The 27,090-nt window shown below is 45.8% G+C and overlaps 1 protein-coding gene across 3 annotated transcripts in view; it reads right to left on the bottom strand.

Moving 5' to 3' along the window:
* Positions 1-27,090, bottom strand: part of WNT8B (Wnt family member 8B) — a 67,751-nt gene that overhangs the window by 24,464 nt on the left and 16,197 nt on the right. For all 3 annotated transcript variants that reach the window (XM_056530519.1, XM_056530518.1, XM_056530521.1), the window contains exon 2: positions 22,390-22,423. In XM_056530519.1, coding sequence (XP_056386494.1) covers positions 22,390-22,404 — 15 coding nt within the window. In that variant the 5' untranslated portion in view covers positions 22,405-22,423. The remainder of the gene's footprint in view (positions 1-22,389; positions 22,424-27,090) is intronic.

The following is a 27,090-nucleotide window of genomic DNA, read 5'->3' as shown; positions in this document are numbered from 1 at the left end:
GACTAAATAGGGACGGGCAGCACGGAGCTCACAGCAGACACGCCCTCCTCAGTAAGCCGCGCACATGCGCCCCAGGACTAACACCTTTAAAAGCAATACCACAGGGGAAATTTTTATAATCAAGACCAAAATAGATTTTTCATCATCATCATATGTGATTTATCTTTTGGAATGTGAATGCAATCTGCAATAAGTAGGGCGGGCTATACAACAACTTAGAGCAAGAATGAACAAGCATCGGTCTAATGTGCAGAAAGGCTTCATGCTCCACAGTATATCCCGTCAGGCCAAAGGATCACATAACAATGATTTCTCCTTCTCCTCTATCTGCGTTCAAACTCACAGCCATAGAGCACATCCCAGTGGAAACTCACAACAGATTTTAACGGCTACAACATAGAGAGTCCTACTGGATTTAAAATTCAACACCATGTCCCCAGCAGGTCTCAATGAATGTATAGATGTAGTACGCTGAACAGAGAAGAAAACCTTATCTTGCACAATTTTACTCTTGCCCCACACACTGAAAAGTCCTTCATCAAATCCCAATCCTTATACAGAAGAACATAAGACCCACCAAAATAACACTTGCAGCCACCCTTCCTGGTTTGATTACCATTATCTTTTATTCATCAACACGCTCTGTACATGCTACCTCCAACATCCATTCTATGCCCATCCTATTTTATCCAAACCCATCTCAAAATTATGATCATTGTTATGACCAATCATTCCCATCATTCATTTCATTCATCATCATGGTCCTCACAGGCTCCTTTAGTATTGCAACAGTATTAACCCCTTATTCCACATTTCAAGTCCCTCAATCTTCAATAGTACCTACTCTTTACATTATATTATATCTTATACCCCGCAAATCTGTCCCATGAATTATTGATGTCCTCCAACATATGGGGCCGATTCCCATTGCGGTGCGTTGATTCATTCGGCCGAATTTGCAATACACTCTTTATAACTATCAGCATCCTCATTTACGCTGCCCAATAATGAAATTGCTGGCCAACTATAATAATAACCATATCTATAATTAATAACTGTAACAACTGCATGACCAATCCACAAGAAGGACCCTGTCGATCCCTATATCTTGCTTAGAAGCATCGGCATTCTTCTAAACACGTCACAGCACTCTGACACAGCGCACAGCCTGACGTTTATCCGAGCCGTCATCATTAGTATTTTTTACAGCTAGCACATGCGCACCTGCTCCGATCGGAGGCCGGGCATGGACAACGCCGACACAGCGAGTATGAACTCTGATCTTCACACGATCGTTCAAACATCTTTTTAATCCTAAGAAGCACTCTGCACTACTATGTTTTAACAAAATGTTTAATCCCATAATTGAGTCTAAACACGCCAATGACACCTGAACATTTGGTGAGTGCAGTGACCACGCCCAGGGGGCAGTACTGTTTATCTCTTTGGCGCCAAAAGCTTTTATAAATACTGCTGTTTTACTGTATATGCAAGCTAGCCTCGAAGCACGTTGTTATATGGCTGAATAAAGAAGATTTTACCCTATTCATTGTCCTAGTGGTTTGCGCTGGAAGTCACTATACATTCGGCTGGAGATCCCTCCAGGCCGACACCGGGGAGCTGCACCACCATCTCTTGACTGATGCGCTTATGGTAGTTGTGTCTGTAACACAACCTTACCAGGTGAGCAGTTTCACTTACACACTGATGTGTTTGCACATAGCTGTACTGGCTATACAATCCCATGGGAAGCTCTGCCTCTTTTTTATTATAGAATTGTTTATCCCTGTAGGTATGGGCAGAGTTAAACCCCCCCCATTCCCCATAGGTATAGGCAGAGTAACCCCCCCCCCATCTTTCCCATAGGTATAGGCAGAGTTAAAAAAAAAAAAAATTATGCTCACCTGATGTACCATGCAGTGATCTCCTCAGCAGCAGGGGCCCGCGTCTTCTCCCCTCCACAGTACAGGCGCTGATGAGTGACGTCATCGGCACCTGTACTGCGTGCTGCATGGAGGCGGAGGTCACGTCTCTTCTGTGTAAGCTGCAGATGCGGCTCAGACAGAGGGGATGCCTTCTCCTGTATGTGCGTGTATCGCACATACCAGAGAAGGCAGCGCTGTCTGCTGGGAGATCTGGGGTGAGTGTCCTGGTTCCTCAGTAGCGGCAGTGCCAGGCCCTTAACCCGGCCAGGCCCTCGGACGACGTCCGATCGGATTGGCCGGTCAGTCCGCCCCTGGCAGCAAAGTGAAGGAGGAAATTCTAAATATAAATTTTTTACACTCGCATGTTCTTGTAGAGCCATTTTTGGAATTTTTACAAGGGGTAAAAGGAGAGAAACCCCCCCCCCCCCCAAATTTGTAACCCAATTTCTCTCGAGGAAGGAAGTACCTCAAATGTGGATGTAAAGTGTTCTGAGGGGCAGTAGGGGGCTCAGAAGGGAAGGAGCGGCAATGGGATTTTGGAGTGTAAATTTTGCTTAAATGGTTTTTGGGGGGCTTATCGCATTTAGGAAGCCCCTATGGTGCTAGAACAGCAAAAAAGAAACACATGGCCTACTATTTTGGAAACTACACCCCTCAAAGAACGTAACAAGGGGTACAGTGAGCCTTAACACCCCACAGGTGTTTGACGATTTTTCAATAAAGTCAGATTTTTTCACTTAAATGCTGGTTTTTCCCCAAATTATACATTTTCACAAGGGGTAATAGAAGAAAATTCCCCCAACATTTGTAACCCCATTTCTTCTGAGTATGGAAATACCCCATGTGTGGACGTCAAGTGCACTTCAGACGCACTACAATGCCATTTTTGGAATTTTTACAAGGGGTAAAAGGAGAGAAATCCCCCCCCCCCCCCCCCCCCAAAAAAAAAAATTTGTAACCCAATTTCTCTCGAGTAAGGAAGTACCTCAAATGTGGATGTAAAGTGTTCTGAGGGGCAGTAGGGGGCTCAGAAGGGAAGGAGCGACAATGGGATTTTGGAAAGCAAATTTTGCTGAAATGGTTTTTGGGGGGCATGTTGCATTTAGGAAACCCCTCTGGTGCCAGAACAGCAAAAAAAATAAAACCCATATGGCAAACTATTTTGGAAACTACACCCCTCAAGGAATGTAACAAGGGGTACAGTGAGCCTTAACACCCCACAGGTGTTTGACGATTTTTCGTTAAATTTGGATGTGTAAATGAAAACATGTTTTTTTCACTAAAATGCTGTTTTCCCCAAATTTTACATTTTTACAAGTGGTATTGGGAGAAAATGCCCACCCAAAATTTGTAACACCATTTCTTCTGAGTATACAAATACCCCATATGTGGATTAAAAAGTGCTCTGCGGGCGAACTTCAATGCTCAGAAGAGAAGGAGCACAATTGAGCTTTTGGAGAGAGAATTTGTTTGGAATGGAAGTCGGTGACCCCATTTTGGAAACTACACCCCTCACAGAATTTAATAAGGGGTGCAGTGAGCATTTACACCCCACTGGCATTTGACAGATCTTTGGAACAGTGGGCTGTGCAAATGAAAAATTACATTTTTAATTTTCACGGACCACTGTGACAAAAATCTGTCAGACACCTGTGGGGCGTAAATGTTCACTGCACCCCTTATTACATTGCGTGAGGGGTGTAGTTTGCAAAATGTGGTCACATGTGGGGGGTCCATTGTTCTGGCACCATGGGGGCTTTGTAAACACACAGGGCCTTCAATTCCGGATGAATTTTCTATCCAAAAGCCCAATGGCACGCCTTCTCTTCTGAGCATTGTAGTGCGCCCGCAGAGCACTTTACATCCACATATGGGGTATGTTCTTACTCAGAAGAAATGGGGTTACAAATGTTCTCCTATTTTTCTTTGTTAAAATGAAAAATGTAGGCTAACGCCAGCATTTTGGTGAAAACATTTTTTTCATTTTCCCATCCAACTTTAACGAAAATTCGTCAAACACATATGGGGTGTTAAGGCTCACTATATCCATTGTTACGTTCTGTGAGGGGTGTAGTTTCCATAATGTGGGTATTTATTTATTTGCGTTTAATGTCAGAACCGCTGTGAAATCAGCCACCCCTGTGCAAATCACCAATTTAGGCCTCAAATGTTCATGGTGCGCTCTCTCTCCTCTCCGTCCGCAGAGCATTTTATGTCCACATATGGGGTATTTCCGTACTCAGGAGAAATTGCTTTACAAATTTTAGAGGTCTTTTTTTTCCTTTTACCTCTTGTGAAAATGAAAAGTATGGAACAACACCAGCATGTTAATGTAAAAATTCTTATTTTTTTTTACACTTAAAGGTTGGTGTAGACCCCAGCTTTACCTTTTCATAAGGGGTAAAAGAAGAAAAAGGCCCACAAAATTGGTAACGCAATTGCTTCCGAGTACGGAAATGCCCCATATGTGGCCCTAAACTGTTTCCTTGAAATACATCAGGGCTCCAAAGTGAGAGAGTGCCATACGCATTTGAGTCCTAAATTAGGGATTTGCATAGGGTTGACTTGGATGCAAGTGTTATAATTGTCTCCACTACCAAATAAATTATTCGCCAGCGATTCCCAATCATGGTGCCTCCAGCTGCTGCTAAATTCTCAGCATGCCTGGACAGTCAGTGGCTATCCGGACATGCTGGGAGTTGTTGTTTTGCAACAGCTGGAGGCTCCATTTTGGAAACACTGCCATATGAGATGTTTTTTTATTGTGGGGAGGGACAGTGTAAGGGTGTGTGTATATGTAGCGTTTTACCCTTTATTTTGTGTTAGTGTAGTGTATTTAGGGTACCTTCACACGGCCGGAGATTCACATGGGGGGGGGGGGGGGCATACCTCCAGCTGTTGCAAAACTGCTCTGAACAGTTCCTTGGAAACACTGTTCTAGAGCTAGTATTGATTAAATAGAGATGCCCATGGGAGAACCTGCAGCTTTAAAACGGACTTGAAGGGCAAGTTCAAAATGAGGAAATGGGGGCAGAATCTGTTTTTTATTGGGGGGGGGGGGCAGTGTAAGGGTGTGTGTATATGTAGTGTTTTACCCTTTATTTTGTGTTAGTGTAGTGTATATAGGGTACCTTCACACGGGCTGAGATTTATGGTGAGTTTCCCGCTTGGAGTTTGAGCTGCGGCGGAAAATTTGCCGCAGCTCAAACTTGAAGCAGGAAACTCACTGTAAGCCCCCGCCTGTGTGAATGTACCCTGTACATTCACATGGGAGGGGGGGGGGGGCATACCTCCATACCTGTTGCAAAACTGCTCTAAACAGTTCCTTGGAAACACTGTTCTAGAGCTAGTATTGATTAAATATAGATGCCCATGGGAGAATCTGCAGCTTTAAAACGGACTTGAAGGGCAAGTTCAAAATGAGGAAATGGGGGCAGAATCTGCCTTTAATCATATTATTGAGTTGAGTGGGATTTCCACAGCTCAGAGTAATTTCCATCCAGAAATTTCCAAAAGTGATCTAAATTCTGTGGAATCTATAAGCAAAATCTCAGTAAGGCTTGCCATTTCCTCAGTGTAAACATGCCCTAAGACTTTAAAAACCAGGCCTGAAGGATGTACTCTGTACGATCTGTTGGACTTTACATACAGTAATAAGCACTGCTGCTCCAATCTCAGCGAAGCCCAGCCCTGACATATGTCTCCTAAACCTCATACTTGTCAATTTATGGCTTAATGGTTGATTCGATTAAAGATTCCTGTAAAAACAATACTCCCCTTTCCCCCAAGTTGACTATAGAAGCTTCTTCATCCATGTACAAGTCCTGTGTCCTGTCTTGACTGTTTCCTGTCTTAAAGTGGTTGGCAATTTCTCAAGTGTTTTACTGAAAGATAGCTTAATGATAACAAGTCACTAATTAGGTCCTTATACCTGTTCCTTGTATATTGAGGAGAACAAAGGAGACGATAATGGAAGCTTGATATCGCGCTGCTGGAAACTTGATACATGAACAGACCAGGTAGGTATCTTTAAACGTTTATTTCAACAAACAACGTGTTTCAGGGTTTTAGTGACCCTTTCTTCAGGGCCTTCATGCCTGAAAAATGAGTCACTAATACCCTGAAATGCGTTGTGTGTTGAAATAAACGTTTAAAGATACCTACCTGGTCTGTTCTTATATCAAGCTTCCAGCAGCGCGATACCAAGCTTCCATTATCGTCTCCTTTGTTCTCCTGCATTACTACACACTGGTGGATCCAGTGTGGGAAGCCGTTGCAGCTGATATCCTTGTTCTTCTTATTTTATTGTTGTCAGTGTTGTGCCTGGATTTTGCACAACTGTAATTGAGTGCGTTCTTGTACCCACCTTTACAACCAACCTTTTCCCCGAGGATCTTTCCCAAGGAAGCGCTCCTGTGTATTTTGTATTGTATATTGAGGAAGCTTCATCATCCTGTTCCATGTAGACAGAGGTCTTATCCATAATATGCTGGCATGTGGATGGACTGCATGTATGAATGTAGTGCAGGTGCAATGGAGAAGGCTGAATGACGTGTGCTAACATGCTCCTATGTATGCTGCCATTAGGGATGAGCGAATCGAATCTGGCAAATCCGAATTCGTTACAAATTTCAGGAAAAATTTGATTTGCAACGAATCCGAATATCGCCGCAATTCGATCGCATGAATCGCTTCATTAAACTCCATTTAGTAAGGCCCCGGCTCCAGGGCATCAAAAATGGTGGATCCACATGTGAGGACATGGGGCAAGGAACTCTGGGAAGGCAGGAAGCCGGGTAGGCGGGATGACCCTGAATCACATGCAGCATGCAGCCTATCAGTAGCCAGTCACCTGTGATGTCACAGCCCTATATAATCGGCAGCAATCTTGCGGCCAGCCATTCCAGCATTTTATTTCAGAGAGAGCGTTTCACTGCAGGGAGAGAGGGAGCATTGTGTGCGCTGCACAGAAAAACAGCTTGACAGCAGCGATTCATCACAAGCCTAAATAAAAGCACGGACAGAGAGAGAGAGATAAAGTACACTTTTGGGTGTAATACACAGCGACTCCACTGCTGCAGTGGGATGTACAGAAAATCTAAAGCTTAAAGGGGCCAGTCAGGCAGAGCACTAAAAGCCATTGTTACCTGCTATTAGTGCCTAATAGTACTGGACTGGGCTCTACTACACAGAAATTCTGTACTGCTGCAGTTGGTTGTACAACAACTGTACAGCTAACAGGGGCAAGTCAGGGTGAGCATGAAAAGCTATAATCACCTGATTACAGTACCTTATACAGGTTGCGTAGCGGAGCTTATAGTCCTCTCATAAGTGTAAACTAATTTTGGCCTAGTTACTGTGAAAGGCCAGCCAAAGCTACACCCTTGTTTCTGTAGCCTTATACAGTTTTAAGCAGAGCGTATTGCCCAGCTCCTATAAGTGTAACCTGTAGGTACACCTACGTGGTGTACATTTTTTTTGTCCTGAAAAACTAATTTTGGCCTAGTTACTGTGAAAAGCCAGCCACAGCTACACCCTTGTTTCTGTAGCCTTATACAGTTTTAAGTGGAGTGTATTGTCCAGCTCTTATAAGTGTAAGCAGTACGTACAACTACGTGGTGTACGTTTTTTTTTCCTGAAAAAATTATTTGGGCCTAATTACTGTGAAAGGCCAGCCAAAGCTATGCCCTTGTTTCTGTAGACTTATACAGTTTTAAGCAGAGCGTATTGTCCAGCTCTCATAAGTGTAAACTGTAGGTACACCTACGTGGTGTACGTTTTTTTGTCCTAAAAAACTATATTGGGCCTACTGTAGTTACTGTGAAAGGCCAGCCAAAGCTACTACACCATTGTATCTGTAGCCTTATACAGTTTTAAGCTGAGGATATTTTCCAGCTCTTATAAGTGTAAATTGTAGGTACGTGGTTTACGTTTTTTTCTCCTGAAAAACTAATTTGGGCCCAGTTACTGTGAAAGGCCAGCCAATGCTACAACCTTGTTTCTGTAGCCTTATACAGTTTTAGGCCAGTGCGCCCATAATTAGTGTTTGCACCTGACACCACATTATAAGTCCCTGCACCTCCCACACTTCCCTGCCAGATCTTCAGTGCCCCTAGCCTGAGATTAAGCGACCCTTATAGCCTGTTAGCCTTACCCGTGTATCCAGACCTTCCGCTACGTTATTAGACTCCACACCTTTGCCACCTGCCTTGACCTTCTGCTACATTTGACTACGCTCCTGCCTTACCCTCCGGTACCTCGCCTTGCCCAGCTACCTGTGTGGTCGAGCCGTGTCGGGGATAGCGACCTGGGTGTCGCCTGCCGCAGCAAGCCCATCCTGCGTTGCGGCGGGCTCTGGTGAAGACCAGGGGCACCTTAGACTCCGCTCCCCGATAGGGTCCGAGTCATCAGCTACACAGGTTAGAGGAACCACATCCAGCTCTGTTACAGCAAGATCCGGCCATGGATCCCGCTGGGGTTCTTCTGCCTGATAGTCCGAATCTCGCTTCCATCGTGGCGCTCCAGTCACAGCAATAGCCCAGCAGGCACAGCAGTTGTGCCAGTTATCCGCCATGATGCAGCAGTAGCTAACTGCACAGCAACAACCTCCACAGCCCCCTCCTGCTCCAGTGCTGCCTCCTGCTCCTACAGTCGTCTCCGAATCAAGACTCCGTCTGTCTCTTCCCGAGAAACATGAGGGGGATCCCAAGTCCTGTCATGGTTTCGTTACTCAGTGCTCCATGCACATTGAACTCATGACGGATCAGTTCCCTATGGAACGAGCAAAGATAGCCTTCATCCTTAGTCTTTTAACTGAAGGGGCTTTGGCCTGGGCAACTCCACTTTGGGATCTCAGTGATGCCCTCACAACCAATCTCCAGGCGTTTCTGACGGAATTTTGGGGTGTCTTCGAAGAACCTGCTCGAGCTTCCTCCGCTAAGACTGCATTGCTGAATCTTACTCAGGGCAACTCCTCTGTGGACGAGTATGCCATTCGCTTTCGTACCCTGGCATGGGAGAACACTTGGGACGACTGACATGGAAAAGGACTTGGGAGTCTTAGTTAACAGTAAATTTAGCTGTAGAGACCAGTGTTGGGCAGCTGCTGCCAAGGCATATAAAATTCAATAGGGGCATAGATGCCCACTACAAGGAAATAATTCTACCACTGTACAAATCACTAGTCAGACCACACATGGAATACTGTGTACAGTACTGGGCACCAGTGTACAAGAAAGATATAGTGGAGCTGGAGAGGGTTCAAAGATGGGCAACCAGGGTAATATGGGGAATGGGAGGACTACAGCATCAGAAAGATTATCAGAATTAGGGTTATTTAGTTTAGAAAAAAAAAAGGCTTAGGGGCAACATTAAAACTATGTATAAATGTATCAGGGGACCGTACAGAGATCTCTCCCATGATCTATTCATACCCAGGACTGTATCTATAACAAGGGCTCATCCTCTACGTCTTGAGGAAAGAAGGTTTCTACACCAGCACAGACGGGGGTTCTTTACTGTAAGAGCAGTGAGAGTATGGAACTCTCTGCCAGAGGAGATGGTCATGGTGAACTCTGTAAAAGAGTTCAAAAAGGGTCTGGATGCATTTTTGGAGAATAATAACATTGCTGGTTATGTATACTAGATTTATGGGGACAGAACTTCGATCCAGGGATTTATTCTGACTGCCATATTTGGAGTCAGGAAGGAATTTTTACCTCTAGTATGAGTTTTTTTTTTTGCCTTCCTCTGGATCAACTCAACTCAGTAGGGACTTATTAGGGGTAAAGGTTAAACTTGATGGTCTTTTTTCAACCTTATGAACTATGGTACTACTATGGAATGATGAAGCTCTTTCTCCACCTTCAAGAGATGATTTATCAAGTGAAATCGAGGATGTTTCTGCTGCCCGAGAATTGCCATCTAATCTGAATGAGCTTATACAGTTGGCATCCCGGATTGATATCTGTTTCTCAGAGCGATGTGAGGAACTATGCCAAGAAAGGGAGTCTGCACGACCTCGGCGCTTTCCTTGTCTGGCAGCAGTCTTCCAGCAGCCACCACAACCTTCTATGTTGCCTCCCGCAGTGGAGGCTATGCAGGTTGATCGATCTTGCCTGACCCCGCAAGAAAGAACTCGCCGACAAACTGAGAATCTATGCCTATACTGTGCCAGTCCGGACCACTTGCTAAAAGATTGTCCTCTGCGTCCTCAGTCACAGGGAAATGTTCGCACCTAGGGTTTGTGGGAGAGGCCTCCTTAGGTGTGAATATCTCCTCTCCAGGCTTAAATATGACGGTCCAGCTTTTCTTACCCTCCAAAGAGATCATCTCCGTTCTTGCCTTTTTGGACTCTCTGGCTCCGTGGGAAATTGTATTGATGCTTCCCTAGTACGTAGGCATCGTCTGCCGGTGTCCCGCCTGTTAAATCCTCTGTACATCTCTACGGTCAATGGTGAAAGACTGGACTGTACTTTGCTATATCGCACAGAACCATTGTCTATGCAGGTCGGAGTCTTGCATAGGGAGAACTTGTCCTTCTATGTTCTCCCACATTGCACTACTCCTCTCTTGCTTGGCCTACTGTGGTGTGGTTGCAACTCCATGCTTCGCAGCTGGATTGGGAAACTGGAGAAGTTCTTCGCTGGGGTCCGCATTGCAACAACCATTGGGACCATCATCTCGTCCTATGCCCAGTTTGCCTTCCTTTCTTCAGGACTATGCGGATGTCTTCAGTGTAAAGCAAGCCAAAGTGTTACCACCGCATCGCCCCTACGATTGTCCTATTGACTTGCTATCCCAGGGGCAGAATCTACCCTTTGTCTTTTCCTGAAACTCTGGCCATGTCTAATTACATCCAGGAGAACATTCAGAAGGGATTGATCAGGTCGTCCTCTTCTCCTGCCGGAGCCGTCTTCTTCTTTGTGAAAAAGAAAAGACGGGTCTTTGCGACCATGCATTGACTACCAAGATTTGAATAAAATGTCAGTAAAGAACCGCTACCCACTTCCTTTAATCTCAGAGTTATTTGATCATCTGCGAGGTGCCAGGATTTTCTCTAAACTAGACCTTCGTGGGGCCTATAATCTGATTCGTATACGTAAAGGGGACGAATGGAAGACTGCGTTTAATACTCATGACGGACATTTTGAATATCTAGTGATGCCATTCGAACTTTGTAATGCTCCAGCAGTCCACTCTGGTAGCTCCCATCGTTGCGTTCACCAAAAAGACTGCTAATCCAAAAGTCTGGACTCCTGAGGCTGAAGAAGCGTTCAAACAGTTAAAGTCCGCCTTCATATCTGCTCCTATTCTATCTAGACCCGATCGTAGCAAACCATTTATCTTTGAAGTGGATGCTTCTTCAGTTGGAGCAGGTGCAGTGTTAACACAAAAGTCTACTAAGGGGAAAACTTTAACATGCGGATTTTTCTCTAAGACCTTCTCCCCTGTGGGAAAAAACGATACCATCGGAGATCGCAAGCTCTTGGCCATTAAGTTGGCATTAGAAGGATGGTGTCACCTCTTGTAAGGCTCTGTACATCCTGTTACTATTTATTCAGACCACAAAAACTTGCTCTATCTTCAGACAGCCCATCGACTCAAACCACGGGAGGCCCGGTGGTCTCTATTTTTCTACAGGTTCGACTTCTACATCCACTTCCGTCCTGCAGAAAATAATTTACGAGCAGACGCTCTTTCCAGGTCTTCTGATGTGCATGACCATGAATCTCCTCCACAGCATATTATTTCTCCTGAACGTCTCATCTCTGCAGCACCTGCAAGTCTTCTGCTTCTGCCTCCCGAAAAGACTTATGTATCTCCACGTATGAAGCTCTCTGTCTTAAAATGGGGACATTCCGCTCTTCTCGCCGGCCATTCGTAAATCCCTACAGCTCATCTCCAGACAATACTGGTGGCCTACATTAAAACAGGATGTCGTTGATTTTGTCCGGTCCTGCTCAGTCTGCTCGGGACAAGACCCCTCGTTCCAAACCAGTGGGACTTCTTCAGCCCTTGCTGGTTCCAGAGCTTCTCTAAACCAATATTGCCATGGACTTCATTACCGACCTTCCATTTTCACGTGGCAATATAGTCATCTGGGTGGTAGTTGATCGATTTTCTAAAATGGCTCATTTTGTACCGTTACCAGCACCACAGCTTGCTAAGCTTTTCCTTCAGCATATCTTTCGTTTACACAGACTCCCTTCCCATATAGTATCTGACCGTGGAGTCCAATTTGTCTTTAAGTTCTGGCGGACCCTCTGCTCACGCCTTCAAGTTAAACTGGATTTTTCCTTGGCTTACCACCCTCAATCTAATGGACAGGTTGAGAGGGTGAATCAGATCTTAGGAGACTATCTACGCCATTTCATTTCTGCGCATCAAGATAACTGGGTTGATCTGCTTCCCTGGGCAGAGTTTTCCTACAATCATAAAGATTCCGATTCCACTGGTACCTCACCCTTATATGTGGTCTATAGACTTCTTCCTCGTCCTCCTCACCCCTTATCTTCTTCCTCTGGAGTTCCTGCTGTTGATGAACAAGTGAGGAATTTTTCTTCAATCTGGCGCTCTCTTCTACATGCTACTTCTCGCATAAAATTCCAAGCGGACAAAAAAGACGTCCTCCTCCTGAATTTTCTCCTAGTTACCAAGTCTGGTTATCAACTAAATATATCAGTTTCAAGAAACCCAGTTATAAACTAGGTCCTCGGTATTTGGGTCCCTATAAAGTCAAGAAGAGACTTAATCCTGTGGCCTATTCCGTCCATCTACCCTCCTCCCTCCGGGTCCAGAATTCCTTCCATGTTTCCCTCTTGAAACCAGTCATCTACAACCGTTTTTCTCAAAAGGAAATCTCACCTTCTCCCATCTCTGGCACTTCAGATGTTTTTGTTGTTAAGGAGATCTTGGATTCCAAATTTGTTAGAGGACAGTGCTTTTTTCTTGTGGACTGGGAAGGATTCGGTCCGGAGGAGAGGTCTTGGGAGCCGCAGGACAAAATTCTGGACCAGGACCTTCTCAGGAAATTCCTGAACTGAAAAAGGAGGGGGAGACCAAAAGGGGGGGTACTGTTAAGGACATGCTCTGACCGCACATTCCGGCCGCAAGCACTTTGTCCCTGCTGTCGGCGGGGCTGGGATTCGCATCGCAGGACGCGCCCTCTTGCAAGTCTCAGCCCGTCACTTAACAGGCTTCTCTGACTCCTCTGCTGTCTCTGTCTCTAGGCTCCAACGCATGCGTCCCCATCTCCTAGGGCAGGCGCTGGAGCTCTGAAATTTAAAGGGCCAGTGCGCCCATAATTAGTGTTTGCACCTAACACCCTGAACCTCCCACACTTCCCTGCCGGATCTTCAGTGCCCCTATCCTGAGATTAAGCGACCCTTATAGCCTGTTAGCCTTACCCATGTATCCAGACCTTCCACTACGTTATTAGACTCCGCAACTGCCTTGACCTTCTGCTATGTTTGACTGCGCTCCTGCCTTACCCTTTGGTACCTCGCCTTGCCCAGCTACCTGTGTGGTCGAGCCGTGTCGGGAGTAGCAACCTCGGAGTCGCTTGCCGCAGCAAGCCCATCCTGCCTTGCGGCAGGCTCTGGTGAAGACCAGCGGCACCTTAGACTCCGCTCCCCGATAGGGTCCGAGTCATCAGCCACACAGGTTAGAGCATCCACATCCAGCTCCGTTACAGGGGCGAGTGTCAGCAGGAGTCGCAGCGAGAGGCCTGAGCTCCCAGTATCAGCTAGCGTTCGTGTCTCGACCAGCAACCCATCTGCCATCATCGAACTCTGTCACCCACTTCATCACAAGTGGCATCTGACACCCCCAGTCAACAGTTGGTGGGTTCCTCAGACTCAACCCTCAGTTGGCATGGCCTGGGAGCAGTCCTTGTCCTCCCATTGCCTCTGTACTATGCTGTTCCCTCCTCCACAGAAGTATTGTATGCTGTGGGATTAGCTCCACTATTCACTGAGGATGATCTAATATAGGACAGTCAACAGCTACTGCCCAGCCAAGAAGTGGAGAAGACATCCACCGCTTCCTCCGATAGGCGGACAAGTAATGATGAGGAGAGTGGCATGGGAGGTGGTGCTGCGAGTGTTCAGGCTCCTGAAGCAGACACTGTTGAGGAACCTGAGGAGGACATCAGTGACGTGCAGACACAATTCGATGATGATGAAGCCGATCGCACTTGGGAGGTGGGTGCAGAAGGGGCTCCATTATCAGGAGAAGAGGGTTGCAGGTTGCCCATGAGGCAACAGCTGAGCCAGCAAGGTGGTAGCATGGTTGACAGTCTGGAGCCAAACGTGGCCGGGGTAGACCACCTGCTTCGCAGCAGCCTACCTTTCTGGGAGGTAGTGGAACAGGGGTTCCTGGAGTCTGCGGCAGTAGCAGTCAATCAGTGTGGACTGTTGGGAGGAAAATCAGCTACTCGGCGGTGTGGCAGTTTTTCATCAAGCAACTGGAGGATGTTAGCCTGGCCACATGCAAGATATGTCGGCAGAAGGTGAAGCGATGTTGGTCCCAATGTTGGCACCACGGCCTTGCGTCAACATATGCAGTGTCATCATAAAGCGGCCTGGAAGAACCATGGCTCTGATGCGGTGGTCAAGCCTGCTGCATCACCCAGTGGCACGCCACTCCCTGTTTCAGCTAGCCAAGGCTTCGCCACCTCACCGGAAGGGAGCTGTCTGTCATACCCATCTTCTGTCGTTCCAGATGCTCCTGCTGCTCCTACTTCGAGTCAGTCATTCCGCCAGCAATCCATTGGCGAAGCCATGTCCAAGAGACAACTGTATGTGCCCACTCATCCAACGGCAAAGAAGTTGAATGTGCTTCTGTCTAAGTTGCTGGTGCTGCAGTCCCTCCCTTTTCAAGTGGTGGACTCTGCACCTTTCAGGAACTGATGACTTGTGCCGAGGCGAGGTGGAGAGTGCCAAGCCATCAGTACCAGTCCTGCACAATTTTTGGTTTGCCTTGGTGAACGGAGTCACACAGGGGAGTAACTACTAAAAGTCATTCATCAAGAAATCGAATCATGGCTTACTCCACGAAAACTGAAAATGGGAACCATGGTGACCGACAACGGGAAGAACATCTTTTCTGCACTGTGACAAGGAAGCCTGAGGCATGCGCCCTGCATGGCACACGTGTTCAATCTGGTTGTCAAGCGGTTCCTGAAGTGTTCCCCCCATCTGCAAGATATCCTAACAATGGGAAGGAAACTTTGCATGCACTTCAGCCACTCGTACATTGCAAAGCACACCCTCCTTGAGCTGCAGCGTCAGAATGGTATCCCCAACATAGTCTTATTTGCGACACATTGAAATTCCACCTTCCATATGTTCGACCGACTATATGAACAGAGAAAAGCCATCATCAATTTCTTGATGATCCACTCCCCTGTGTAACTTCAATTTCAACCAGTGACATCTGCCGTTTGCTCAGTCCCTGTGAGGAAGCCACATTATTAGTCAGTCGCCAGGATTACGGGATGAACCACGTCATCCACTACTTCATTTCCTACAACACATGTTGGAAACTATGGCTGGTCAGGGCACTGGAGACCTGGCGCTTACATGTCACGGCCACATAAGCCCTGTGGGGGCTGAAGTGGAGAAGGAGGGGGAGGGGCACAGTGGAGCACAGTTTAGGTTTTGTGAAATCGGTGGTTTTTATAGTCATCTGACAGGAGAGGAGGAGCAGCCAGAGAAGCTAGAGGGTTATGAGGAAGACAAGACAGAGGACCCAGGCACACCATGGCAGTATGCAGTGAAGATGGAGGCAGGGAGTCCCTCTGAGTCACTTGCACAAATAGCACGATGTATGCTCACTTGCTTGCATAGTGACCACCGAATTGTCACCATTCGGCAGCAGGATGACTTCTGGCTCTCCACCTTTTTTGGATCCTCGCTACCGGCACAAAATGGGGGCCTTTTTTACACCCACTGAGAGGGAGGACAAACTGACCTACTACAGAGACATCCTATGTAGTCAGTTGGCCGATGACTATCTGCTCCATCGTCCATCCACTCGCAGGTCTGACTCGGGGGGGGGGCCCTCTGCGCTCACCTTCCACTGCCATGGCTACTTGGGAGGGGTGGGATGGCAGGAGCAGTACCAGCTCCATCAGCAGCACCCTGAGCCTACAGTCACTGATGAGTAGCTTTCTTCACCCACATAGTGAAGTAGCTCATCAGCAGCAGGTAGACCTGGAGCCGGACCTGAACCAGCAGGTGGTGGCATATCTTGACATGACCCTGCCAACACACTTCGCTGGACTTCAAGGCAGCCAAACTTGATTTGTGGCCGCATCTAGCAGAGTTTGCCTCGGAAAAGCTGTCCTGCCCGGCCAGTAGTGTGCCATCAGAGCAGGTGTTTAGTGTGGCGGGGGCCATGGTAACCCCAAGGAGAACTCGTCTGTCCACGAAAAATGTGGACAGACGGACCTTTGTGAAGATGAATCAGGCATGGATCAACCAGGATTTCAACCCACCACCAATGCCTGATGCATCAGAGTAGATTGACCATGGTGCCACACCAACACTTCACAAATATGGACAGTGCGAAACATATTTAAGGTGCTGTTCCCCAGTTACAGAAATTCCTCTGCATCAGACCACAAGTAAGTATTGAGGATATGCATTAGCTAAAACATAACTTTTCTTAGGATAAAATATATGGACCCAATTTTTTTTTATATCTAAGCAAAGGAAAGGTGTGCAAAAAACACCATGTGCCACCTACACCACCAAGTATTGATGTGATGCAAAGACCTCTAAAAGGTGGAAGGGAACAACATAAGGTCCATTGTAACCAGTGGGGGTAAAAACTTCCCCTGTAAGGCCCTACTCGTGCACTATTAAATCCCTTCTTGGCAAGTGTTACTCACACTAAAAAGGGCGGCCCCACACAGGAACCTCTTCCTATTTCCACCTAAAAAACACTGCCATTTCCCATAGAGTTTTCTGTGTGGGGCCGCCCTTTTTAGGGCAAGGGGAAGTTTTTACCCCCACCTGCTACAATGGACAATATGTTGTTCCCTTCCACCTTTTCGAGGAAAGTGTTTCTAGTCATAAAAAGGGGGGCCCAACACAGGAACTCTCCCTTTTTCCACCTAAAAACCCTGGGAAATTGCAGTGTTTGTAGATGGAAATAGGGAGAGGTTCCTGTGTGGGGCTGACCTTTTTAGGGCGAGTAACACTTGCCCAGAAGGGCATTAATAGTGCAAGAGTAGGGCCTTACAGGGGAAGTTTTTACCCCCACTGGTTACAATGGATCATACGTTGTTCCCTTCCACCTTTTAGAGGTCTTTGCATCACAGCAATACTTGGTGGTGTAGGTGGCACATGGTGTTTTTTGCACACCTTTCCTTTTGTTAAATAAATAAAAAAAATTGTGGGAACATACATTTTATCCTAAGAATATTACTAAAAGTTACGTTTTACGTAATGCATATCCTCAATACTTACTTGTGCACACTAACACTTTTACAAAAGAGACCGTTTTCTTCTGCCTACCTGCCTCAGCTACTATTCTGATCCTGCCACCCACCTGATGCCACACATCTGATGCCAAGTTCTCCTTTCTTCAGCCATGTTCGTCACTGGATACTGGTATTGCCACCCACCACTCCACTCTGTCACCGGGTCACTTTCAGGAATCCTGATGCTGCTGATGCCACCTCCAGGCTGTCTCATTCTTCCACCATTTGTTCTCATCATGCTGATGCCAGCTCCAGGCTGTCTCATTCTGCCACATTTTTTCCTCATGCTGATGCCAGCTCCAGGCTGTCTCATTCTGCCACCATGTGTTCTCCTCATGCTGATGCCAGCTCCAGGCTGCCTCCTACTGCCACCATATGTTCTCCTCACGCTGATGCCACCTCCAGGCTGTTTCATTCTGCCACCATATGTTCTCCTCATGCTGATGCCAGCTCCAGGCTGTCTCATACTGCCACCATATGTTCTCCTCATGCTGATGCCAGCTCCAGGCTGTCTCATTCTGGCACCATATGTTCTCCTCATGGTGCCGCCAACTCCAGGCTGTGTCATCCAGCCACTATATGGTCTCCTCTTGCTGCCGCCAACTCCAGGCTGTGTCATTTAGCCACTATATGGTTTCCTCATGCTTCTGCTACCTCCAGGTTGTGTCATTCAGCCACTATATGGTCTCCTCATGCTGCCAACACCTCCCAAGCTGTGTCATTCATCCACTATAGGGTCACCTCATGCTTCTGCCACCTCCAGGTTGTGTCATTAAGCCACTATATGGTCTCCTCATGCTGCCAACACCTCCCAAGCTGTGTCATTCATCCACTATAGGGTCACCTCATGCTTCCACCACCTCCAGGCTGTGTCACTCAGCCACTTTATGGTCTCCTCTTGCTGCTGCCAACTCCAGGCTGTGTTATTCTGCCAGATTATGGTCTCCTCATGTTGCTGCCACCTCCAGGCTGTGTCACTGTGCCGCCATGTGGTGTCCTCATGCTGCTGGCACATTTAAATAAAACTTTTTAGGTTCATCTATTTGAAATCTTAAATTTAAATATTAAAAAATATCTTTAATCTTTTCAATTGTGAGGCTCTATGGTCTTGTTAAGTTGTTGCCACCTCCAGGCTGGGTCATTTAGCCACTATATTGTCTCCTCATACTGATGCCACCTCCAGGCTCTGTCATTGGGCCGCTCTGCAACAGTGATTCTAATAGTGACTCCTCTTATCTGCATATCATACTGAATAACAGTATTATTTCACTACCCCAGCACACTCCCTATGTGTGCTACGGCAAGGCAAAGTGTTCTACACCTTTATTGAGGCTCTCTGTAGCCCAGAAATAGCCATTTTTAATAGCCATTCACCGCAAATAAATTCAAGCTGAACTGAATCTTTTCAGAAAATTCAGCGAATCGGCCAAATCGAATTTTTCACAAATTCGCTCATCTCTAACTGCCATGCTATGGACAGAAGAATGAGAGATGATGAGCAATGGAGGCAAACAGCAAAACAGTGCATGAGAAACACTGCTCAAACACTGCAGATAGGGGAAAAATGGGACTATTCTTGAGGCGCAGAACCACAGGATCCAATATTCTTAAAACAAGGAATTTATTGAAGAAGGATGCTGCGCATATAATATAGCTTTTCTATTATATGCGTAGCATCCTTCTTCAATAAAATCTTTGTTTTAAGAATTTTGGATCCTGTTATTCAGCACCTCAAGAAGAGTCCCATTTTTTCCCTGGTTCAGTGGTCTCCACTGTCCGGCTTCAGGCTGCATTTCACTGGATATCAAGTGCTCACTGGAGAGACAAGGTGTCTGCGTACCTCATTACATTACTATGCGCTCTCAGATGTTAGGCTCTCAGCATCACACATCTAGCTAAGGTGCCATCCTTTCCCACCTCTCCTAGTTATCCATTGTCCTCATTGATCTGCACTAGGTGCACACCTTCTTTTTTGTTTCTACCTTTCTATTAACACACTGCAGATAGGTACACAGTGTTCTCCTACATAAAGCAGTATCTATGCCCCACCCTTGTTTCTTGTGTTTTGTTTTGGTCTCTTTTTTTACTAGAGATGGGATTCCCCTGACAACAAGCAGTAATAATAGACTGAAGAGAAGTGGGACACCTAGTGACAAAGATGTTCTTCTTTGTTTCTTCTGTTTTTGGTAAATAAAGTGATTTATTAATATGTTTGTTCCACTTATTGAAGTTGTTTTAACCTCTTAAAGGGGTACTCTGGTGAAAAACATTTTTTTTTAAATCAACTGGTGCCAAATCGTTAAACAGATTTGTAAATTACTTCTATTTAAATCTTAATCCTTCAGCTGCTGTATATTCCACAGAAAGTTCTTTTCTTTTTAAATGTCTTTTCTGTCTGACCACAGTGCTCTCTGCTGACACCTCTGTCTGTCTCAGGAACTGTCAAGAGCAGGAGCAAATCTCCATAGCAAACCTATCCTGCTGTTTAACTTTCTGGCACCAGTTGATATCAAATAAATAGTTTTTCACCGGAATACCCGTTTGAGGATGCAGGGCGTACCTGTACGTCCTGCACCCGCTTTCCTGCTATAACGCAGGGTCATGTGGCTAAAACCGGACACCACCGATCGCAGTGATACCTTGTATTAACCCCTTAGAGGCAGTGATCAAAGTTTATCGCCGCGTCTAAATTGTAAAAAATGCTTCCCAGCACCACCACGGTAAAACTGCGGTGTCCCGATCAGCAGAGAAGACTCGAGGAGGGTCCCTACCTTCCTCCTCGGTGTCCGATCGGCGATCTACTGCTCCATGCCTGAAATCCAGCAGCAGAGTGCAGATAACACTGATCAATCCTATGCTATGGCATAGCATTGATCAGTGTATGCAATCAGAAGATTGCATGTAATAGTCCTCTATGTAAACAAAAATAAACATAAACATATGTCCAAACTATAAAAACATTAATTATTGTTATTAAATATTAATGAATGTTAAGTAAATTGCATGGTCAATGGCGTATTTTTGGTCACTTTGTATACCATAAAAAAAGTATAAAAAGCGATCAAAAAGTCCTATCAAAACAAAAATAATACCGATATAAACTTCAGATCATGGCGCAAAAAATGAGCCCTCATAATGCCCTGTATGTCAGAAGAGGACATTTTTTAACGTACTAATTTTCGTGCAAACAGTTATAATTTTCACCAGAAGTGAAACAAAATCACACCTATATAAGTTGGGTATAATTTTAATCATATGGACCTACAGAATAAAGATAAGGTGTCATTTTTACCGAAAAGTGCACTGCGTAGAAATGGAAGCTCCCAAAATGTACTAAATATTTTTGCTTAAAATGATGGATGTCATTACAAAGTAATGGTGGTGCAAAAAACAAGCCCTCATATGGGTCTGTGTTACGCCGAGCGCTCCGGGTCCCCGCTCCTCCCCGGAGCGCTCGCTACACTCTCCTCACTGCAGCGCTCCGGTCAGATCCACTGACCCGGGGCGCTGCGATACCGCCTCCAGCCGGGATGCGATTCGCGATGCGGGTAGCGCCCGCTCGCGATGCGCACCCCGGCTCCCGTACCTGACTCGCTCTCCGTCAGTCCTGTCCCGGCGCGCGCGGCCCCGCTCCCTAGGGCGCGCGCGCGCCGGGTCTTTGCGATTTAAAGGGCCACTGCGCCGCTGATTGGCGCAGTGGTTCCAATTAGTGTTATCACCTGTGCACTTCCCTATATCACCTCACTTCCCCTTCACTCCCTCGCCGGATCTTGTTGCCATCGTGCCAGTGAAAGCGTTTCCTTGTGTGTTCCTAGCCTGTGTTCCAGACCTCCTGCCGTTGCCCCTGACTACGATCCTTGCTGCCTGCCCCGACCTTCTGCTACGTCCGACCTTGCTTCTGTCTACTCCCTTGTACCGCGCCTATCTTCAGCAGCCAGAGAGGTTGAGCCGTTGCTAGTGGATACGACCTGGTCACTACCGCCGCAGCAAGACCATCCCGCTTTGCGGCGGGCTCTGGTGAAAACCAGTAGTGACTTAGAACCGATCCACTAGCACGGTCCACGCCAATCCCCCTCTGGCACAGAGGATCCACTACCTGCCAGCCGGCTCGTGACAGTCTGTAGGTGCAAAAAGGTGCGGCGGAAAAAAACAAAAGTGCAAAAACTGAAAAACCCTGAGTCCTTAAAAGTACCTGTCACCAAATACACTGTTCTAAACTAACTCAGGCTATGTTCCCTAACAACTCCTAATACCCCTCCAGCACGCAAAAAAAAATGTCAGAGCTTTAAAAAGCTGTGTATCATACCTTTCTTCTTGCTCACATAGTACAATTTCCTAGCAGGCGTGACATCACTTAAGCCTGCTGGGGGATGACTTCTGCCCTCACATAGTTGCAGTGCTGTGATGAATAGAAGACTTCAGGCTCTGTGCATGTTTCAGACCTGCAGCTTTCTGTGAGAATCTGTGGAGCTTTCACTTTCTGTGCAGCTGTCAATCAAGCTCAGCGTAGAGAAGCACTTCCTGAGTTTGAACTCCTGCCAGGCCGGGAGGAGACCAAACTCACTGTATTGATTGTGGCAGGGAACAGAACAGAGCCACCTAGTGGCCATTTGTTATATTACATTTTAAACATATGTTGATAATTTTAAATGCAAGTGAATGGGAAAGAGTCTGCTAATTTCAAAAGAAACACTATATTAAAAGTTTTATTTGGTGGCAGGTACTCTTTAAGGGGTTAAACAACAGTGACCATTTAAAGTAATGTCCACTTTAGGTCCTCAATTAAACATACCTTGTTTTTAGTTATTGCAGCAATTACAGTAAATATTGATATTCTGCATTAATCTGCATTTATAACTGTACAGTTCTAGTTTAGACAAGGCCATAACCTTGCTGCTAATTACAAATAAGATCTTGCACAGGCCAGAAATCATTTTACAAAGTCTACGTGTAGATCAAAGGAATGTCTCTTACCTTGGGGCCAGTCATCAGAAAATTGTTCACTGACCTGCAAGAGTCAGAGCAAACCATTAATTGAAAGAAACAAACCTCAGCTTCATCATTCAGACCATGACAGGAATTTTCATTCACTTGTTCTATTTTAGACAGACAGATGTATCTGTGTACGTGTGTATGGATTCCCGAATTTTATAGAATTTTTGGAATGCCACAAAGACTATAACAAAAGCTTAGATCAATTGGGGTTTGGATGTTCAGACACTCACCGATCTTTAGAATGGGGGAAAGCTCGAGGTTGTGCGCTGCACTCCCCAGCTTGCTGGGATCTCCATCCAATGTTAGGAGACAGGCTCCATAGAAATATAATGGAGCATATCTCTTGCAACTGGACCGAGATTGAGGGTCTGAACACCCAGAATTTGTCTGATCGAAACTTTTGACATGTCTCAATGACATGTCAAATGACTGGGACACTTTAATGTTTGAAAATGTTAGATACTTTTATACATCTAAATTACTGTATGAGGGTGCGTTCACACGCTATTACTAGCAGCTGGTTGCCCGCTGCGGAAATCCAGTTGCAAGTTACGCTACCATTGATTTAAATGGGTCCACAGACAGTCCGCAATAGTGTCAGATTTGCGGAGTGTCCGTTGACCCATTTAAATGAATGGTAGCGTAACTCGCAATGGGTTTCCTGCAGCGGCAAACCTGTTGCTAGTTGCTAGCGTGTGAACGCACCCTAAGGGTAAGGTGACACAGAACGGATTCAAAGAGCATTTTACGCTGTGGATCCACCGATGATGGACCCTACAGTGTGCCTCCAGCTGTGCCTGATTATAGCGACGATCTGACGCTTAAAGCAGCCACACTGTTTTCTGCGAGTTGCTCTGCGCATGCACAATGTACTCGTACCCATCATGGCTGTTCTTGGCCTAGCTCAGGGAGCAGGGGCAGCGGCAGCGGCCACGTTCCATGTGACCCTACCCTAACATAGCATTAAATATTCATAGATTTTTCCATTTTCATAAGTAAAAATTACATAATTGATAAATATTAGCAAACTTAATATGTTAATACAGTTAGTATTCTGAAGTCAGTGTTGAAGTTGCCCACTTGTCTCTGCACAGGAACATCTTGTTTCACAGCAGATTATTGCATAATTAGTAAGCGTGCAGCACATGCTATTCATTCCCTGCCTGCTCCTCAGCCTGGGGCATTGTTTGTCACAAGACAACTAGCTGTAAACACAATAAATGTCCCAATAAAGATATATATGTATATGACAGGGAGATGGTGATGTAGCTGTAGGGGCTGGTCAAAGGTGGTGACCTCACTCAGGGGTTGGAGCTACATCTTAGTGTTAGATCCAGCCAAGCCTCCTGAGAAAGCAGAGGATGATGTGTTAAGAGAGAGGGAGAAGCAGGAGAAGTTTGCTATGAGGATTTGCTCATACTCTGGAGAGCTGTCAACAGAAAATACACAGTACTTACACAATTTACTCTGGAGCATACAACAACTGATAAGTAGAGGAAGGCTTGAGATTTTTTTTATTAGAAGTAATTTACAAATAACTTTCTGACACCGATTGATTTGAAAATTTTTTTTTTCCTCAGGAGTACCCCTTTAAATATGCAAATATACACTTAATCATTTCCATAGGAACAGCTGGCCCCTGACATGTGACCAATAACGTAATAACACATGGTGGTCATCTTGCAATCAGCTCTCAGATAATGTGTTGACCTCTCCTCTGCACATTAGAAGGCAATATTTGCCGGTCATCATTAAACATGGGGACTTGATTGTCTTTGACTACGGGAAGATTGTTAGGGCCCAGCACCTACTGGCTGTTTCTCAACCATGGTATCAAGAGTGTATCAAGACTGGATGACAGGTGGCATATTTGGTATTTCATCAATGACATTCTACAGTGTACCAACTGACCCAGAAGTACAACAGCAAGCAAGACAAATTTCCACAAGAACTATTTAGCATATCTTGTTTCGACTGGGGTTCAATTGCTTAACCCCTTAAGGACGCAGCCCTTTTTCACCTTAAGGACTGAGCCCTTTTTCGCAATTATGACCACCGTCACTTTACGAATTAATAACGCGAAAACGCTTTTACCGAATATTCTGATTCTGAGATAGTTTTTTCGTGACATATTCTACTTTATTTTGGTGGTAAATTTTCGGCGTTAATTGCATCCTTTTTTGGTGAAAAATCCCAAAATTTCATGAAAATTTTGAATTTTTCTGACTTTGAAGCTCTCTAATTGTAAGGAAAATGGATATTCCCAATACATTTTATTTTTTTTCACAAACACAATATGTCCACTTTATGTTGGCATCATAAAATGGACATACTTTTGCTTTTTGAAAAAATTAGAGGGCTTCAAAGTAGAGCAGCAATTTTCAAAAATGTCATGAAAATTGCTAAATCTGAAGGGACAGATGTTACAGAACTACAACTCCCATGCATGCTGAGAGTTGTAGTTTGGCAACATCTGGAGGGCTACTGTTTGGGCACCACTCTAACAGATGTTGCAAAACTACAACTCCCAGCATGCCCAGACAGCCTTTGGCTGTCTGGGCATGCTGGGAGTTGCAGTTTGGCCCCCCTAGTGGTTGCCACAGTAAAGATCGATTTACTTTCACTTTCAATCCCCCCCCCCCCCACTGTCGATTCCCTACCTGATCAGGATCCTGCAGGCTCCAGCGAAGATCCCAGGTCCCCAGGCATCTTCTCCTGCAGGTACGGCCTCCATCTTCTTCCCAGAGCCCCTCGACATCCAGGGGCGGGCAGAACAAGGGGTTGCCATGGCAACCCCCTGTCCTGCGCTGCCATTGGTCAGAACTCCGTTCTGAGTAATGGCAGGGGATAGTAGTAGATCGCAGCTTTGCGATCTCACTCCATTCCTTTAGGCTGATCAGGGCTGTTGCTGACAACTCCGATCAGCCCTATTTTCCGGGTGATCGGGTCACCAGAGACCCGATCAGCCCGGAATTGGAGAAAATCGCATGTCTGAATTGACATGCGATTTTCTCCAATCGCCGACATGGGGGGGGGGGGGATCTCAGGACCCCCCTGGGCAATGTGCCAGGGTGCCTGCTGAATGATTTCAGCAGGCATCCGGCTCCGGTCCCCAACCAGCTAGCGGTGGGGACCGGATTTCTCACGGGCGTATGGATACGCCCTCAGTCCTTAAGGACTCGGAATGCAGGGCGTATCCATATGCCCTGTGTCCTGAAGAGGTTAAGGCCAACAAGGATGCCCCTGATGACCCTGAATTAACTAAAGCAACACCTTGGCCAAGGAAAGTAGTCAGAGGACCTTGAAACATGTGGCAAATTTGACCAAGATTAACGGTACATCAGCCTTAAAAATTTGTATCTAGTCTTAAGTGTGCCACGCAAGATAACTATATATATTGGTGAGAGGTTTACATCGCAAAGTTTAAAATGGACATGGTAGGAGATTTTTTTAAATCTGCGTAAAGGAAGAGTGGTGCAGTTGCCCATAACAACCATTCAGATTGCTTCTTTCATTTTTAGAAAGGCCCCTGAAAAATAAAAGAAGCAATCTGATTGGTTGCTATGGGCAACTGCACAACTTTTTCTCTGTACAAGTTTTGATAAATTTCCCTAATGGTACTTGTTTGCCATCTTCAAAAACCTGCACACCTCAAATGTTGCAAACCCCCATAGTGATCTGAAGAAAAAGATTGAGCCATTGCCAAAGGTATATTCATAGGAAAAAAGGAGGAGCATTACAATACAAAAAATTCTTTTATTCAGCATGGAGGTAAGTATGTTGTGTGGTATGTGATGATGAGTGACACTGTAAAAAGAATGAACTGTAGTAAATATCAATAAATCTTTAAAGTCATAGTCCTACAGTGAAGAAAGGGAAACACATTAGATATTACAAAAAGTAAATAATCCAAAACATATTGTAAAATGAACCATGGAGATAAAGCTTATTCAGACATCAGATAAAAAAAAAATAATAATATGACAGGAAGATGGCAATTTAAGCTCTAGGGGCTGGTCAGAGATGATGACATCACTCAAGGAACTGGGCTAAAACTCACAGACAAGCTCCAGACAAGCCTCTTGAGACAGAGGAGGATGATGCATTATCCTGGGAAAGAGGGAGGAGCCAAGTAGTTGCTGAGACTACACCACATTTACAATAAAAGTACTACACAACTTCTCAGAGGTAAGTCAAACAAAAACATGATGAAGCAAGTACAATGTAAGATTATACTATCCTTAAAAGATAATATTTCTGAAAAGCAGCTCATTCACAAAAAAAAAAAAAAAAAAGAATGCTTGGGTGCATATGAGTCCTGGTCAGAAGCTTCCAGTGTAGAAAAATGGATAACTGCAACACACTGTTGTCCAAAATTGCAAAAAGTTAAAGGGATCACGGGGATCCTGCCCCTGGGGACCCCGTGATCGTCAGTGCGGCACACGGTCATCTGTGCACGGTGCCGCTCCGTGCCGGATGACTGGCGACTACAGCTGCCCCTCTATTCAGTTTTATGGGAGAAGGCGTGACGGCACTAGCCGTCCCACCCCCTCCCATAGATATGAATGAAGTGGGCGTGGTGTAACATCATGAACATGGGAGCTCCACGCTCCCGTGTTCTGGATGTCACTGCTGCCGGCCTGGAGATCACGCCATGCCCCCTCCATTCATGTCTATGGG

This window comes from Hyla sarda, chromosome 7 (genome assembly GCF_029499605.1).
Source record: "Hyla sarda isolate aHylSar1 chromosome 7, aHylSar1.hap1, whole genome shotgun sequence".
Taxonomy (NCBI): Eukaryota; Metazoa; Chordata; class Amphibia; order Anura; family Hylidae; genus Hyla; species Hyla sarda.
The sequence above is the reverse complement of the archived record's forward strand: the minus strand, read 5'-3'. Positions and strand labels throughout refer to the sequence as shown.